The sequence below is a fragment of the Lepidothrix coronata genome, unplaced genomic scaffold (genome assembly GCF_001604755.1).
Source record: "Lepidothrix coronata isolate B3197 unplaced genomic scaffold, Lepidothrix_coronata-1.0 Scaffold59, whole genome shotgun sequence".
NCBI classification, from domain to species: domain Eukaryota; kingdom Metazoa; phylum Chordata; class Aves; order Passeriformes; family Pipridae; genus Lepidothrix; species Lepidothrix coronata.
The window spans coordinates 3,480,054-3,497,301 of record NW_016690239.1 but is presented as its reverse complement, the minus strand read 5'-3'; the positions used below and the strand labels follow the sequence as shown (position 1 = coordinate 3,497,301).

The following is a 17,248-nucleotide window of genomic DNA, read 5'->3' as shown; positions in this document are numbered from 1 at the left end:
AAGTTCCTGTAATTATTAATGTATTTCTTTTTGAAAATGAAATTTTCTACCCTTCATTTTTCCACTACATTAAATACTACATGTAGCAGTACCACATTTTCAGATTTTAATTATTTTTCATTTAGCACAAGACCTGGGCAAATACTATTTATTTCTATTGGGGCAATTTTATCACATTTATTTTGGTGCTTTGGCTTTTGACAAAAAAAAAAAAACAATTTTTGCTTTTCCTTCATGACTTTAATCACCTAATAAAGTCCCTCTAAGAAGTTTCTTGCATCTAGTAAATTTGGAAAAGCTTTACTCCTAATTTGGTATCTTTGCTAGTTCTCTCCCAAAATATTTTGATGCAGGGTGACATTGTGCTTTTACTACTCATTTGGGAGGGCAAGGGTTTTTTTGTTTTTCCATTTGAATGCAAATCCCACCTTATGAAAGATGCATTTATCTGCTATTATTTTCTTGTTTAATCATGCTGTAATTGTCTTTTTAAAAATCACTTAAATTTGATTTAAGGTCAGGTTTAGCATCGCACCTTTCATAGAATTTTTAGAAGCACTATTGATATCTTTGATATTCTTAATCCCTTTTCCTTTACCTAGAAAAACAGAGTTAAAAGATACCTGGACATGCTAATTGTTTCAGTTTTGTGATTGCCTGATCTCCTGTTTTAACAATATAACCCCAAGATATTCCACTGAATCACAAGTAGTTGATGTTAGAAGGCACTTCTGGAGACCTGATCTGATCCAACTGCCCTGTTCAGAGCAGGGAAAGCTGGAGCTCAGGGCTGGTACACAGTCTGACTTTGAGTGTCTCCAAAGATGGAGACTCCACAAGCTCTCTGGACAACCTGTGCCATGTTCCATCATTCTTACAGTAAAAGAGGGTGTTTTTTTTCTTACGCTTCAATGGAACCTCCTGTATTTATGTTTGTTTCCATTGCCTCTCATCTTTCCACTGGGCACCACTGAGAAGAGCCTGGCTTGATTTCTTTACTTCCTCCTGTCAGGTGACACTGCCAAGACCCCTCTCTCCAAGCCTTCTCTCAAGACTGAACAGTCTCAAATGTCAAATGACAAATGCTCCAAGACTTTGGCAGATTTGTTCCAGTAAGGCTTTGTCTCACTTGTACCACAGAACCGAGAACAGAATCACCAGGTCCTTTCCTGTAAAGCTGCTTTCCATCTGGTCATCCCCCAGACTGTACCGGATATTCTTCCCCCAGGTGCAGGATTTGGCATTTCCCTTTACTGAACTTAATTAAATTCCCAATTTCCCATTTCTCTAGTTTGTTGAGGTCCCTCTGAACGGCCGCACAACCATCTGGTCTGCCTATCAGTCCTCTCAATTTTGTATCACCTGCAAACTTGCTGAGGGTGCACTCTGTCCCATCATTCAGGTCACAAATGAAGAGGTTAAACAGTATCAGCCCCAGGATCAAGCCCTGGAGCACAACAAGAGTGCCTGACCTCCAACAGGACCCCATGCTGCAACGCTTTGAGCCTGTCAGTTCAGCTACTTTTCAATCCATTTACACTCTCTGTTTCTCTTGTCGAGACTTCACTAGCTTGCCTATGAGGATGTTATGAGAGTATTGAAAGCCTTACTAAAGTCAAGTCAAACTAATATTTAGGCATTAATCAAAAGAAGGGGTTTCTGTGGAGACGATTTCAGGAGCTGACTGTGCCACTTCATACGTTCCACGTTTTGTTAACATCAGAGCTGTGAACGAAGCTATTTTCAAAAATACTCAGGTATCTATTGCTTTCTTTAAGTGACAGCGCCTCACTATTTCTCTAGTGGTAATCTTAGGTCTCCTTTCAATGTCTGTGCCCTACCTGATGATCAAATAGTAATATTGTCTGGACCAAACTTAATCTAGACATCATATGAAAAGTTCCTGTCAATCTGTGTCAAGTATTTTATCTGCCTGAATTACTGACTTAGGTCATTCATATAGAGATAGAGGCTCAAAGCAATATTTTTCCTGTAGGAGACCAATTCTCATAACAGAGAATAGTAAAAGACAAATTATGCAAGGCTGTGAAAACAGAATCCTCAGGAACATTTTCTAAAACAGAGGCTAGGCTAAGAGATGTGTTTCCCACCTGTTTCTGGAAATCTATAAAAAATTAGTGGTCATCTGCAGTACCATATATTCTCAGAGCATTCCACGTGCACAAAGGCCCTCTTTATAAGCCTGCCTACATTATCTCAAGGCTTCTTTTCTTAGACTTGACATTTTCATAAACAGATTATCAATCAGAAGATAATGGCTAATACGTCTTTTTATTTTGTCTGCATCTCATTTCCTGCCACCTGAAATATCCAGGTGAAATTTCAAGTTTTGAGATTTGATTTTAAACAATCATTATTAACAACATTCTCATAGCTATAAGATTTTCTTGGTTGATAGTTACAATTAATCAATTATCTATTTTCATGTTTAATACTGTTTTGTTATGCAACATTCAGGTTTTTTTTCTCCTGCTAGGACTGATAGAAGAGATATGCTAACCTGAAGTATAATAAGGGGAAAAACTAAGCCAAAAGCTTCAGAATTCACTCTTTCCAGTTCTTTCCTTTTTGATAGTTTTATCAACTTTTTCTCTAAGTTGGATTTTTTTAATTATTGAATATCTTTTCTGACATTATTCACAGCCTATTGTAGTACCTACTAGGCTGTATCACAGTTTTCTCCAGAAAATCTAATGGTATGTTTTGGATACAGAAATTGTAGTGCTGCATCTACTGATTTTAGCTATTTACTGAAAAGGTCAACTTTTATTACTTTAGCTTATCTGTATGGCTTAAATGTACTGTCATGCCTTTCGAATTTTTTCTTAGACTGCAAAGATACTTAGTTTTACTCTTCAGGCCTGTTTTAATTAGTCTTATCCACATTCACTGTCTTTGTGACTCCTCCTGGTTTTTTTATACAGACCCAGGTTATGTTGAAGTTTTATGTCATCTCTTTTCATAAGGATTTGTTATTGATTGGAGCTTATGAATTACATTTGTAATATTCACCTTTCCACATAGCAGTTGGGCCAAACCTGGTATCAATTCCTATGCCTCAGCATCATGGCTATTGGATATTACTTAGTCAAAATTATTTATGCTTATTTAATTTTGAAATTGTAATGTAGTTTTTGCTGATCAACTTGTCTGTGATCCATGAGCTTTGAAAAAGCTCTTGCAGTACTACCCCTCTTTACAGACAAACCCATTGTTTTTTTTAAAACAGTGTACTGAACTTTGCATTTAGTTTCATGTTCCTCTGTGGAACTCATTGAGGTCCCTATTTTCATTAATTTGGTTATTATCTGGCACAGAATTTATATTATACTATTTTCAAGGTTTCTGTATTTCCTCTACTTCTTTCTGAATAAAACATTTAAGCTTTAAAATTTCCTGTATTTTGCTTATCTATCTTTTGGGGGGTTTCTTCGTACCTTGTGAATTTATAGAAGCCCTTGAAAAGTGTGCTTGTGTCAGACCCTTAACCTCCACCTTTTGAAAAAAAATCACATTATCACCATGATTCTATATTTAGCTTCAGCTCTTGTACTTCCAATGATACCAAAAAGACTGTGTATCTTTGCAAAAGATCCAGAGTATATAATACTAGCATTCAAAATATCTGTCAAATTTTGTATTTGTATAAAACTGCAGATCCATCTAGGCTCTTAACTCTTTCACCCTTAAAGAAAGAGAATGTCTTCACAGTTGAAAAGACAGGCAGATTTCAGGTTGCTCTTCTCCTTTCTCCTTTGATTTTTACAGAGAGAAAGCTAACACTGTTCTTAAATAAAAAGAAGCCTGGATTGTTTCATACATTACTGTTTGCAAAGCCTGCCAAAGACAACAATCTCTACAAAGAACTACACATGCCCAGTCACTCTGGTTTGTATGCTGTCCAAGAAAAGCAGAAACAGAGTCATCTTTAAAAGCCATTTTTAGAATAATGTGGGTAAGTTAGGAGAATAAGGAACTACATAAGGACTGTAGAGCTGGGCCTGTAACTGTGTAATGTTTATTTTATAGCACATAGCAGTTTATAAACTTACCACATCCTTGGGTGGAGGCTCTGCTTCCTTCTTTACTTTTTTACCCATTCTAAAAACAAACAAACAAACAAATAAAAGCAGACAAACAAATTCCCTTCTGTGTTTTAGGAACCAGTTTACCATTGATTTAGAAAAGCTTATAAGACAGACTTTCTCATTCATTTGACCCCACCTAATTAGTCTGAAGATTTTTTTGACATAGTAGTTTCTATACAAAATTTGTCCCTTTTTCTAACACTTGAACACATTTGGTAAAATACATCTGTCAACAAAATACATAGATCAAAAGAAAGGTTTGAGACATCACAGGCTCAAGTTGTAATGTGGTACAAATACATAGAACATCCTTTTCTCTAAGTTAGTTTTATTTGCATCTATAAATCATATATGAACTTGAAAGTCCTTTTAGGATATTTCCCCATGTTTGTCTACACATTCTGTGTTAGCAAACATTCCATACAAATGTAGAATGCACAAATAAATTCTACCCCAAAAACATGGTTCAAATACAATTTGAATTCTCTGTTAATATTTCACAAAAGACAAAAATCAGGTCTGCAGGTATTAAGAAACAGTTCTTTACAGTACAAATTTCACTGATTTAAAAAAGTTACATCTATTTTCACCAAGTCCAGCTTCTGTCTTCTGCCTTTTTTTTTTTTTCTGGCATTAGCACATGTGCACATGAACCAGGAAGACCTCCTCGACTGCATCTAATAGTAGCTTCTAAAGCATATGGATGTAATACCTCATGTGGACCTAATTTTGTGTGGCTTCAAAAACTTCAGGAGAGCCTTCCAGTTAAGGTACAGGCAAAAGTAAAGGGCAACATGAGCCACCAGCACTAACTATCCATAGAACATAACCCAAGTTATGCCAAACTTCAGTTTGTTTTAACACTGCGTAAAAGTGAAATGTGCACTGTTAGTACCCCTTGTTAACTCCTCTGTTGGTTCTCAAAGTAAAACCACACATTCACCCTCAGCCAGGACTATCCTGACAGCTTCCCTGTGGTATAAGAGATTATTTTTTATTGCAATATGAGCTGTAGCCTGGCTGGTCACAAAAGTCAAGGCTATTGTTTGTTGTGTTCAACAAAAATTTAGAGCTCTTCTTGAATCCTCTGATTTTTTTCCAGGTATTGTTCCTCTAGTGGTCTCTACAAATAAACTGTAACACAGCAGTAGTGAAACCAGTTCATAATCACATCCTAAAAATGGATCTGAAGTTTAAAACTTCAAAGGCAGGTCACTAATTACAGTTTTGAGAGGAAAATCCACACAATCAAAGATTCTTCAGCTCCAATCTGCTTTACCCTTGTGCATCTGTACATACACACATATGAACACACACACACAAATTCAGTGTTTCAGAAAATGCTACTTTGGCTAGGGATAAGTTAACTTACATAAGAAAAAGCATAAGGACAAATTACTGACAGTATATTCAACAAACATGATGGACATACTACCTTCTGATTTATGCAGTCACTGTAGAAAGTAAGAATCCTGCACACATACAAGAATCAGATTTACAAGGACATTCAGGAAATCTGGGTTATTTAAATTGTGCTAAATCCTGGTATGGAGATATGGACTCTTATTTAGAATTATTCAGTTCAACTCGATTCATTTCAGGTATAAATTAAGCTAAAGTCATGAGGCAATTTTAATTCTGAATGAGTTTAATTAGGTTTAAACCAAACAATTTTAAAAGTTAATTAATGTAAAAGTATTTATAATGTTGTATAATTAATGTTCTCAGATTCAAATTATAAATATTTCAAGACCAAGAATAACTAAAGCATTTAATTGCAAGTACTTCTTCATTCTGTATAAATACATCCAACTTCTGAGCATATTTTTAAGAAACTTTTACATTTTTCTTAGTTTCAAAATATTTAGTTCCTTTAACTTTAAAAAAGCAGTATGACCTGTAGCAATAAGCAGAGAGACCAGCACAACTACTATGTGGGTTATGCCCCTCAGTCTGTTTCTTTGCAGCAGGTACTAGTCCGGATTTCAATGCATTCTGCCATCAAATGTTGGTACGATCTTTGTTCCCATAAAGATCTCAGTGATCACTCTCTGATTTGAGGGAATGATGTACTTGGAATTCTTTGGCTTACTGATAATTAAAAATATGTCTTCTGCATTTAACTTTCATTATCACAGCCAATCAATGTGTACAGGTATTGAAAGGCTACTGAACTATAAAAAAACTTCTTTATTCAAATCCCTTTCTGTCCATGATAGCTGCATGTTGTCTTTTTCTCAGCAGGTTTACAGTACACATACACCAAGTTGGGTGGGACTGTTGATCTACTGGAAGGTAGAAAGGCTCTGCAGAGAGATTGGGACAGGCTGGATTACGGGAAGAGGCCAATGGTAGGAGGTTCAACAAGGCCAAGTGCCGGGTCCTGCCCTTGGGTCACAACAACCCTGTGCAACTCTACAGGCTGGGAGAAGAGTGGCTGGAAAGCTGCCCAGCAGAAAAGCACCTGGGGGTGCTGGTCAACAGCAGCTGAACATGAGCCAGCAGTGCCCAGGGGCCAAGAAGGCCAGTGGCATCCTGGCCTGTATCAGCAACAGTGTGGCCAGCAGGACCAGGGAAATGATTGTGCCCCTGTACTGGGCACTGCTGAAGCTGCACCCTGAATCCTGGCTTCAGTTTTCGTCCTCTCACTACAAGAAGGACATTGAGGTGCTGGAGCGTGTCCTGGGAAGGGAAATGAAGCTGGTGAAGAGTCTGGAGCACAAATCTGATGAGGAGCAGCTGAGGGAGCTGGGGTTGTTTAAATTGAAGAAGAGGAGGACCAAGGGAGACCTTATTGCTCTCTACAACTACCTGAAAGGAGGGTGTAGTGAGTTGGGGGTCGGTCTCTTCTTCCAGGTAACAAGCAATAGGACAAGAGGAAATTACCTCAAGCTATACCAAGGGTGATTTAGATTGGATATTAGGAAAAAATTCTTCACCAAAAGGGTTGTAAAGCATTAGAACAGGCTTCCCAGGGAAGAGCTTCAGTCACCAACCCTGGAGGTATTTAAAAAACATGTAGATGTGACACTTAGGGACGTGTTTTAGTGGTGGGCGTGGCAGTGTTAGGTTAAGAGTTGGAGTCAATTATCTTAAAGATCTTTTCCACCCTAACCAATTCTATATTTCTAAATCTTAAAGAAAAAATAAAGAATATTCTCATTTGAGTAATATCCTCTACTTCATGTCTTGCACATTTCTAGAATCATAGAAGCATACTTTTTCCACATATGTTTTTTGAGATTAAAGAGTTGATTGTTGTAAATCATGTAGAGCTAGAAGTAATAAAGTACTTTGACCTAACAGATGCAGGCAATGCATAGTCAAGCAATCTATGAAGTTATCATTCTATGCTACTTCCTGTCCTTCACCTGGAATTTATTGCTATCAATGACAGATAAACTAGCCTGCTTTACCTCCCTCCAACCCAGTTTCAGTGCAGTGGTCTAATCGGGTGTTTTCTCTCAGCCAGCAGGACAGTCATTAGGTCTACCTAAATCCTCATTCTAAACCCACAATCCTCAACACTCTCGCTCAGCTCTGGCTATTCTCAATGCCTAAGCTCAGCAGGTACTTCCCTGTCTCACTCTAAACTTCATTAGAATCTCCAGCTTTCCCACAGGACCAGAACTACTCCAGTGTATCTTAAGTTGAACCAGTATCTGTAAACTATTAGTAGTGTCCACTAAACTATATTAGGCATCAGTACTAAAGTCAGTCACTGTCCTCGATAACTGATGGAGATCTAGTCAACATATTGAATACCTCTTATGGCAGATTCATCCTAAGTAGGTATCTAAAATGGAACTGCACCTTAAAAATAACTATTTTTTTTCTTGGACCAAAACCAAAGTCTAGAGTTGTTGGTTCATATATTTACATTTATACTGACATCTGAAATGTGTGAGCTAAGCTTATTTCCCCGTTTCTCCACATAAATCCACATGCCAGGCTAGGTCTAACAGATACCATTGCAGCAGTCTAACCATTAGCAGAACTAGACATACCCCAAAACACAGCTACCTTGTCTTTCTTAAAGTGGTTGAAGGAACAGGCTCATCTCCAGTAACATCTCTATAACCAGAACATTTTGCCTGTAAGTGGAAAAGGATTTTGAGGAAGTTCAGAAATACAGATTTTTTAGTTCAGAAGTGGAATCCTCTAACCTCTTGACTATTATATCAGGAACTGTCATCTCTATCATGTCAAATAAAATAAGGACAATTTATTTAGTTTTTGAGAGTTGCTGCAGATGCCTGCTTAGAGGAGCAGATTCCAAGTACTAGATCGTAAGATAATTACAGCCATGATCTCTGTACTTACTTCATTTTATTGTCCTGCTCTAAGAACCTCTCTGCTCAGTGTGAATAGTTTCTTAGATTCAAATCTGAGATATGCACTTATTTCTAACCACTACACTTTTTTTTTTAAACACAAGATGATGGCTAGCAAGTGAGCTTCAACAAGAAAAGAATCTATAAACCACACTTTGAAATATGAGGAAAGTCTTCTCGTTGTTTTTCTGTTTAAAATACTGAAATCTTTTAATATTCCTTTACAGTATGGAGTACATATCTGTATTATCAGAGTCCTGTTGCATACACCTCAAGACCATAATATATTATAGTTTTAAGTCAGACAATCCATTCAGAAAGCACTACCTGTTCCATTTGCTTCTTTCTGTTTTAAATCCTTAAATAACAGACATAAAACCCTAGAACTCTGCACATACTGTGAGACCTGAGACAAAGAACAGGAACAGGTCAAAGGTACAGCCAGCTATGGAACTTACCTCTTAGTCAAGGAACCAAAGGTCTCTTCTGAGAGCAATTACCCCTGTGGAAAAGCAGTGCAAAGAGAAGGATTTAAGAATAGTTTCTAACAAGTCATTTATTACATGATCCACTTTTCAGATTAAATGTCCTATGCTTTAAGACAATCTGAAGCTGTGTTACTACAACTTGGCCACGATTTTCAGGTTCTTCACAAAAACGATGCATGAGATTCTTTTTGCCTTCCAAGTAACAATTACATATCAATTTAGTCGAGCTAGTTCAACTGAAGTTTGGCTGTTTAGTTTTGTCTCATAGAAGCTATTTTTTTTGTGATAACAGTGGAAATTGCCTTATAAATGGGTCATTGTCATTGATTATTTCAATTGATTTCTGTATGGACACTTTAGTTCTGCTGCCTTCCAATGTAATCAAGAGATAATCATATCATCAGCAGACAATCTCACTCCTTTTTTGAGTCCATAAACTAGTATGTCCTTTGTATGCCATCTTAAATATACTCATCACCATTCTCAGACAGCTCTGTCTTAATTAAGAGAACAATGTGGAATAATCTTGAAACTCCTTTCTTTCTCCCACATTCTTCTTCCATCTTTTTTCTGTCCAGCTCCTTAAGTATGGATCAACAGACTCTCTTTGCCATGTTGTAAAGACAGTGAAAGCATTAAAACACTACTGAAAAACTTGGCTTCATAGAAGAAGAGAGTTAAAAAGAGATGGTAGATTCAATTTAATATTCAGTTCCTGAACATATATATATATATATATATGGCATATGAAACATATGTATACATGAGAGACCAATTAAGTCAAGACCTTTGAATTCGTCCAGTGTGTGTATTAGGCAAAAAATGATCAGGAAGTTCCACCTGAACATGAGGAAGAACTTCTTTACTGTGCAGGTGACCACACACCAGAACAGATTGTCCAGAGATGTTGTGGACTGCTCTTCACTGGAGAGATCAAAGAACCATCTGTACACAATCCTGTGCAATGTGCTCTGGGGTTGGACCAGATGACCCACTGTGGTCATTCCAACTTGACTCATTCTATGAATGATGCTGTGAGGATTAGGTCAAGATTTAGCTACCATGCAAGAGACGTTAACTAACCAAACTTACCTAGAGTGTGATCCTAGATACAAGACAATATTTTGATTCAACTGGACAAAGTTCATCCCATTGCAGGAAAAAAAAAAAAGACTAAATGTACTCTGATCATTCTGAGAGTTCCATTAAAGATTCCAATTTTTTCCAATGATCTATGCATTTTTACATTACACACACACAAAATGAAAGAATCATTAAAAATACTGAGAGATGCAGAGTGGAGTACCCTGCAGACAAAGTCTTAAAACCAAAATAAATTTGTAGTTAGATGCCAGGTTGAGAAAATAGCTATGAGAGAGAAAAGGTGGTGATTTTAGGCAAGTTAAAAGATAATACAATTATTTATTTAAAATCTCAGAACTTTTAAGATACAATTACACTTCTTATTTGCATTCTGATATCACATTAACATTCAGCTGAGTGTTACTTTCAAAAGCCCAAGGATAGATGCTAAGGTTTTTAACAAAAGCCAAGCTTCTCAGCTATTTGATTCTACAATCTGATGCTGTGAAAATATGCTAAATTTGCACTAAAAAATTTGACTCATGAGTCATGTACAGCCTCAGATTGATAGATAGTTTTTCCATACTGCCCAAGGGCCATAGTTCACTGTTTTCTGAAAGTGAACAGCTTGGTACACCTAGCAAGAGTCAGGAGCGTTCCAATCATGTTGAAATCCTAAGCTGTAGAGGCAGAATGTATTTTCCAATTTGTACGGTGTAAAAGATGATGCATGATTGTTCGTAAAAACAATTAATAGGAATTAAAGGACATGATAGCATTCTTTCCAAATCACACAATAACTAAGAGGTCCCAGCACAAGAAAGCTCCTTCAATGAATAAGAGCAGTCTTCCATGGATGATCAGTATTCAGCCTCCAGAATGGCAACAGCCAAATGCTGATAATTGCTTGAAACTATCCCAAAAGTCAGATTTCCTCCATTTGTTACAGGGTTTCTATTTCCCTAAATTACCAAGGTTTAGATTTCCTAAACTTTTTATGTTCTTCCTAACAATAGTAGCTATTTTTACTGTCCACATGAACACTTAGTCCTTTCACTCTTCTTTCTTAGTCTGAAATGCTACAGCACAGGTCCAATTGTCAAGGGCACCATACAAGGAATTACGCCTTAGATTTAAAAAAAATGTAAATAGTTTAAATGTGTTATTCAATTCAACCCCTCATTCTTGTATTACACCTTTAGGTAAGAGGTGCCCTGACTTGATCTTTTTTACTTCTTTTATAACTCACTGCATACTCTGATTTATCACCTTTCTAAGCCACCTTAATTATTTTTTCCATATAGCTTTTCCAGACATTTATATTTCTTGTCTCAGAGTCCCTCTGTGACTGTTAAATCTTTCTCAGATATGATATACTCAACCTAAAATACCATAATCAATTCTAGAACACTACTGACTTATTTGAGTGACTTTATAACTTTCAGGGTATTTATTTTTACCCAATTTCCTCAGTGAAGATTTTCACTAAGCTATCCTCATACGGTAAACAGGTCATTTTCCCAGCTGATCACAATTAATTTAGGTTCACTATTAAAGAGAATATAGTGCTCTAAGTATTCCTGACATTATAAATTACACTGCTTTCATCAACAATCAGTTTTATCTGTCATGCTGTTACCAGTTCACCTAACTGCAGAAGAGCTCTCAGAAGCTTCTAGCAGTCTTCTTTAGTCATAACAAAATTATTTTATCTCACTAGAAAATTTTGATTTTGCTATATTATTGTTCACATATTAAATAATATGAGACTTAAGATCTACCTCTGGAAAATCTAAGCTGTTATAACCTGAATGAAGGTGATTTTTAGAAAGTATGTGTGATTTTAAATGTCTGACTGAGACACATAGTGAAATCCCTCATTCCATGAAAAAGAGACTAAAGAAAAATTGACCTAAAACAAATGAGATACAGTAGTTACAGTAGTTACAACCACCGTCTGAGCAAAAACAGCAGGACACTTCTCATACAAGAGGCAAAGATGGTCTGACTTAGGAAGAAAGACTAAGTAAAGTAAAAAAATTGAAGACGCTCCTAAGTTTTTAGCCAGCCATGCCAGTCTACATGTCTTAAAAAGAATGCCTTCTCCTGGCAGTTTCACAGGGACATTCGGTGAAAGGGACATTCTGAATGATCAGATCCATGCCCCTCCGCCATCACAGCCACTGCATCACTTTAATCCCACCAGATACCTATCACACTGTATCTTAAAAACTGCTAGATATTTTGTTTCCACCTCTCCTGTTAAAAAGTTGTTCCACAAGGTCAGGGACCATTTTTTAACTTTTGTCTACAGTTTACTGTGTTTGTGTCATGTCTGAACATCTGTCAGTTACTTTATTTGCTGGCATGAATGAAATGTACAGTAAATATTTATACTATACAATATATATTTACCATATTCTATACATACTACATAGTATATTATATAAATTCCATATATATTTACATACAGAGAATCAGAATACATTTAGAATCATAGAACAGTTTGGGTTGGAAGGGGCCTTAAAGATCATGCAGTTCCAAGCCCTCTGCTGTGGGCAGGGACACCTTCAACTAGACCATGTTGCTCAAAGCTCTATCCAACCTGGCCTTGAACACTTCCAGGGATGGATCCACAACTTCTCTGGGCAACCCCATTCCAGTGCCTCACCACTCTGAGTAACTGTCTAATTCAAACCTACTTTCAGTTTAAAGTCATTCCCCTTTGTCCTATCCCTACGCACCCTTGCAAACAGTCCCTCTCAAGCTTTCTTGTGGGCCCCTTCTAGGTACCGGAAGGTATTACAATGTCTCCCCAGAGCTGTGGCTTCTCCAGGCTGAAAAACACCACCTATCTCTCTCAGCCTGTCTGCACAGGACAGGGACTGCAGCTCTGATCATGCTCCTCCTCTATCTGAAGATAACAAACCTGTCCCCACTCATTTTGTTAGCTTAAAGAATTCTTCTAATTTCCTCCAAAAAATGATTCTTCGTTTCCCACACCATCCTCATAAGCCCTTTTTAAGTCAACCTCTTGAAAACATGGATGACCTCAGCTGAACACAGCATCCCCGATGAAGCTTCTCCTGTCTTGGACAAAACTGTACTCCTACTTCTTTGTCAGCACTGGATACACCTCAGCTGTGTTGCTATCACATTCATGATTTTTAGGGTTATATCTGCAAGGGTAGTCCTATAATTTAATTTTAAATGCCTTGTTTACCAGGCTTTATTATGTTAACAGTTAAAAAAATTTAAAAAAAAAAAATCTATTACAATTTAGGACAAAAATCCAGGTAGCACAAAAGTAGTGCTAAAGGATATATAAGCCCATCTTGGCATTCACTGTGTTAGAGGAATATTAGAAAATCAGAAAATGGCAACACGATAAAAATCACAAAAATGAAAGGAAATTAAAAAAAGGAATTGTTGCTTCCAACAACAAATGTGAAGTAAGCTTGCTACCAGTCAATAAACAATAGAAAGCATGTGTTTATCTTGCATACAAGATATCAGATTATCTAATATAGATTATAATTTCAGATTAGCAATAAGATTATAAAAGACGATGCTTCTCTACAGCAAATTCATACTTTATTTTGAAATTCCTGTCTAAAGATGTCCTAAAACCTTTGAAATACCAATAAATCAGGTAAGATTTTCACCCTAATAACCTCATCATGTGTTAGTGTTCTTTAGGAGAAAACTTTTCTATTCAATTATTTTTCTTCTCATCTATCATCCATACAATTTTAAGTTCCATACCTTTCATGTTCCTGTCACAAAAATTCTACATGTCTCACCTGAAGTGAACTATTCTTACCTATCCACATTTTAAAAATATTCTTTTTAACTCTACGATTTAAGTTTTCTTAGGGCAGGTCCACTGCAGTTTCTTGCTTCCCACTTCACACGTAAAAATACTGGTTGCAGTTATCCTCTGCTTAACATGTCCACCCCTGTCGTTCCCTACCTTTGCTTCCACCAATTCCTAAACTCCCAGTTTCTAGTATGAAATAGTGTCAGGAGCCTCCAGTGTAGGACATGTACCATCTGGTTTTAAATTTTATTTCTGTTCAATACACTGCAATTGTTATTAAACCTCACAATTTTAATATAAATCTTGCAATTGTCACTACTTTTCTTAAAGGCATATATGCCCTTATCAAGCTGACTGTAAATTTTTAGGGTTTTTTTGGTTGTGGCTGGAGAAAGTTCAATGTATGCCTTTAAGAATCATAAGAGTGGTTTTGGTTGGAAGGGACCTAAAAGATCATCTCGTTCCAACCCGCCTGCCGTGGGCAGGGACACCTTCCACTGGACCAGGTTGCTCAAAGCCCCATCCAGAGCCTGGTCTTGAACACTTCGAGAGATGGGGCATCCACAACTTACTATCCTCACAGTAAAGAATCTTTTCCTAATATCCATCTGCGCCTACTCTTTTTCAATTTGAACCCATTCCCTCTTGTCCTGTCGCTATACGCTCTTGTAAATAGTCTTGACCCACCTTTCCTGCAAGTTCCCTTCAGGTACTGGAAAGACGCTACTAGCATAAAATAATGATGCTTTTTAAGCTTTAACTTACTATTTCTGAAGGTCTACAGACACGTGGCCCTCAGCTCACTGACCAGCGCCGGGGAGCCAGACCTGCCGGGCACGGCCCGAGGGCACCGGCCGCTATAACACACCTCCCGCCCGCCGCCGCCGCCACCCGAGGCCGCACACGGTGATTTCAGCGCCTCAGCCCCTCCGCCCTCGCGGTGCCTGCGCCCTTCGCCCACCTCCCCTCAGCGCCAGAGACCCCCGAGATCCGCAGCGGCGGGGCCGGAGCGCCCGCCCTGCCCGGGCTCCCCGCGCCGCCCGGGGGCGATCGCGCCGCGCCGCCCGCGCCGCTGTTCCGCCGGTTGCCGGGAGACGGCGGCGGCCCGGGCAGGGCCCGCCTGAGGGAGCCTGAGGGAGCCTGAGCCCGCCGCCCCCGCGCCGCCTTCCCCCCCCCTTTCCCAGTTGTCCCTGGGCAACGGCTTCAAGCGTTGCTCGTTTAATGTGAATTCCCAGAAGTCCTCGGGGAACAATTTCGCCGTGACACTTGCATATAATCCATTTCTTCACAGTTTATCCCGACTCCGAAGTGGTGGTGACACTTCTTTGAGGGAAACTTTTAAGTGGTTAATGCTGATGGGCCCGGGGCAGTGATGGAAAAAAAGTAATCAGTTATTTTTGCAGACTAAAGGGGAAGGCTACTTTCTCACCCAAAGAACGCTATTTCTGAAAACTAATAAACGTTTACAGTCTGTCTAAAATATACAAGTTGCCATATTCACGCCTGCATTTTGTGTTTTGTTTTTTTTTTCTCTTGATCCTGTGCCACTGCCTATTTTCAGTGCACTCAAGGGGGGGGGGGGGGGAAGAAAAAAAAGTTGAAAAAGCCTTCTGTTTTGGGGAGAAACAGATAAAACCACACACGACTTAGAGCGAGGCACAGGCAAACCTCTCTCGAGCCCCATGGGCAGAACATCAGCCACAGCCATGTCAAGGGGCTGGAGGGGTGATCAGCTGTTGTCAGCTCTGGGTTGGTGATGGAGAACACTGTGCTGTATCGAGAACTGTGCTATTCTCAGAATAATAATTCATTCTAATATTTGCTGAATTCTGAAATCAAAAAAAACATTTTCTACTTGAAATGCAGCTTAATTGCTATCAGTAATTGCTGAAGTGACAGAAAACAAGAAAATCTAATCATTTCCAGGCCTCAGAGTCAGGTAATAATAGGTAAAGAAATTACAGCTGCTAACATATCTTGCCTGTGATTCCTTATAATCACAAATCTCATTGCTTTCTCCCCAGATTTTTTACAACATTGCACTGCAAGTATAAATTTAGTTCTATTTTTATAAGCCATATCAATCTATTGAGATCATAGCACAAAGAGGTCCTGCCATCACACTATGACAAATGTGTACCATCATAACAGAAGAGCTGGTAGGTCATTTTTAGGCATAGGAAAGCCACGTGTGAAGGTGTCTCGTTCCACTTTTGACACTCCTATAGAAAATTTATAGAGATTTATAATCACCTTCCCTGGAAAGTAACTGTGCTGACAAGTGAAGAATCATTTATACTGACTGGTATCTCCACAGACAGAAGAAATCTCGCTGAACTTGGTGACTGACTGACACTCCACCAATTCTGGCCAATGGATGTCTCAGGCTTACAGTGGTTAGTAGAGGCTTACACTGGCAGGGAAGGAAGGAAGGAAGGAAGGAAGGAAAAAGAATTTTGGTACAAGCAAGTCACCTGCTTCCTAAACTTCATCATGGACCTTTATTTCTCTAAATAGAGCCTGGCACAACAGTGCCAGACTGGTGCTATAAATGTAAGAGATGGATGTAAATAGTAAAGGCAAAGATTTGGTTTTAACCTTGTGCTGGGTCTACCTGGGGTGCAGATAGTTTTTTTCCTAGCAGCTTGTGGGTTGCCATGTTGTAGGTTTGTGATCGAAATAGTGTTGATAATGTTATTGCTAAGCAGTGGTTGCACAATGTCAAGGCCGTTTGCTATGCTGCCCTGCCAGAGAGTAGGCCTGAGGGTGGGCAGGAGGCTGAGAAGGGGACACAGCTGGGAGAGCTGACCTCAACTGACCAAAGGGGTATTTTATGCCATATAACATCAGGCTCAGCAATAACGCTGGGGGGTGATCTCCCAAGGCAGATGTTGCTTGGGGACTGGCTAGGCTGGTGGAAGGTGCTGAGTGATTGCCTTTGCATCACTTGGGGATTTTTTAAACTTTTCCTTCCTTCATTTATTAAGCAGTCTTCATTTTGAGCCACTTATTTTCTCACTTCTGTTTTTGTAATTATTTCCCCTATTCTGCTGTGGCTGTAGGGGTATAGTAAGCAAGCAGCCCACAAGTGCTTAGTTGCTGCTTGGGATCTACTTATCCCAAACCCAAAGATTTCCATGACTGGGAAGACTTTTCTTTTTCTTATCTTCAATAATGGTAGTTCTTGTGACTATTTCAAACATCATGATAACCAAACATTAGTTGGTTAGATATTTTCTTTATTTCATTTTAATGGTCACCTAAAAAACGTACAGCAATGCAGACTCTATGTGAAAGAAGAGGGAGAGGGTAATTTGGTGCATAATTACCCTGTATTTCAATACACTCATGGAAGAATGGGCTCAGTTGTCCTTGAAGACTAAAGCATCCCATGGAGATAGGAAATGCACAGAT

At 38.6% G+C, this 17,248-nt stretch overlaps 1 protein-coding gene across 4 annotated transcripts in view; it reads right to left on the bottom strand.

Annotated features, from left to right (window-relative positions):
• Positions 1–14,846, bottom strand: part of ARMC3 (armadillo repeat containing 3) — a 61,673-nt gene extending 46,827 nt beyond the window's left edge. Inside the window, exons 1-4 of one of the 4 annotated variants that reach the window (XM_017817241.1) lie at positions 14,600–14,788; positions 8,902–8,945; positions 8,117–8,203; positions 4,074–4,122 (exon numbers count right to left, since the gene is read on the bottom strand). In XM_017817241.1, coding sequence (XP_017672730.1) covers positions 4,074–4,121 — 48 coding nt within the window. In that variant the 5' untranslated portion in view covers position 4,122; positions 8,117–8,203; positions 8,902–8,945; positions 14,600–14,788. The other 3 variants (XM_017817243.1, XM_017817242.1, XM_017817240.1) reach the window with 3 other exon arrangements.
• Positions 14,847–17,248: the final 2,402 nt, after the last annotated feature.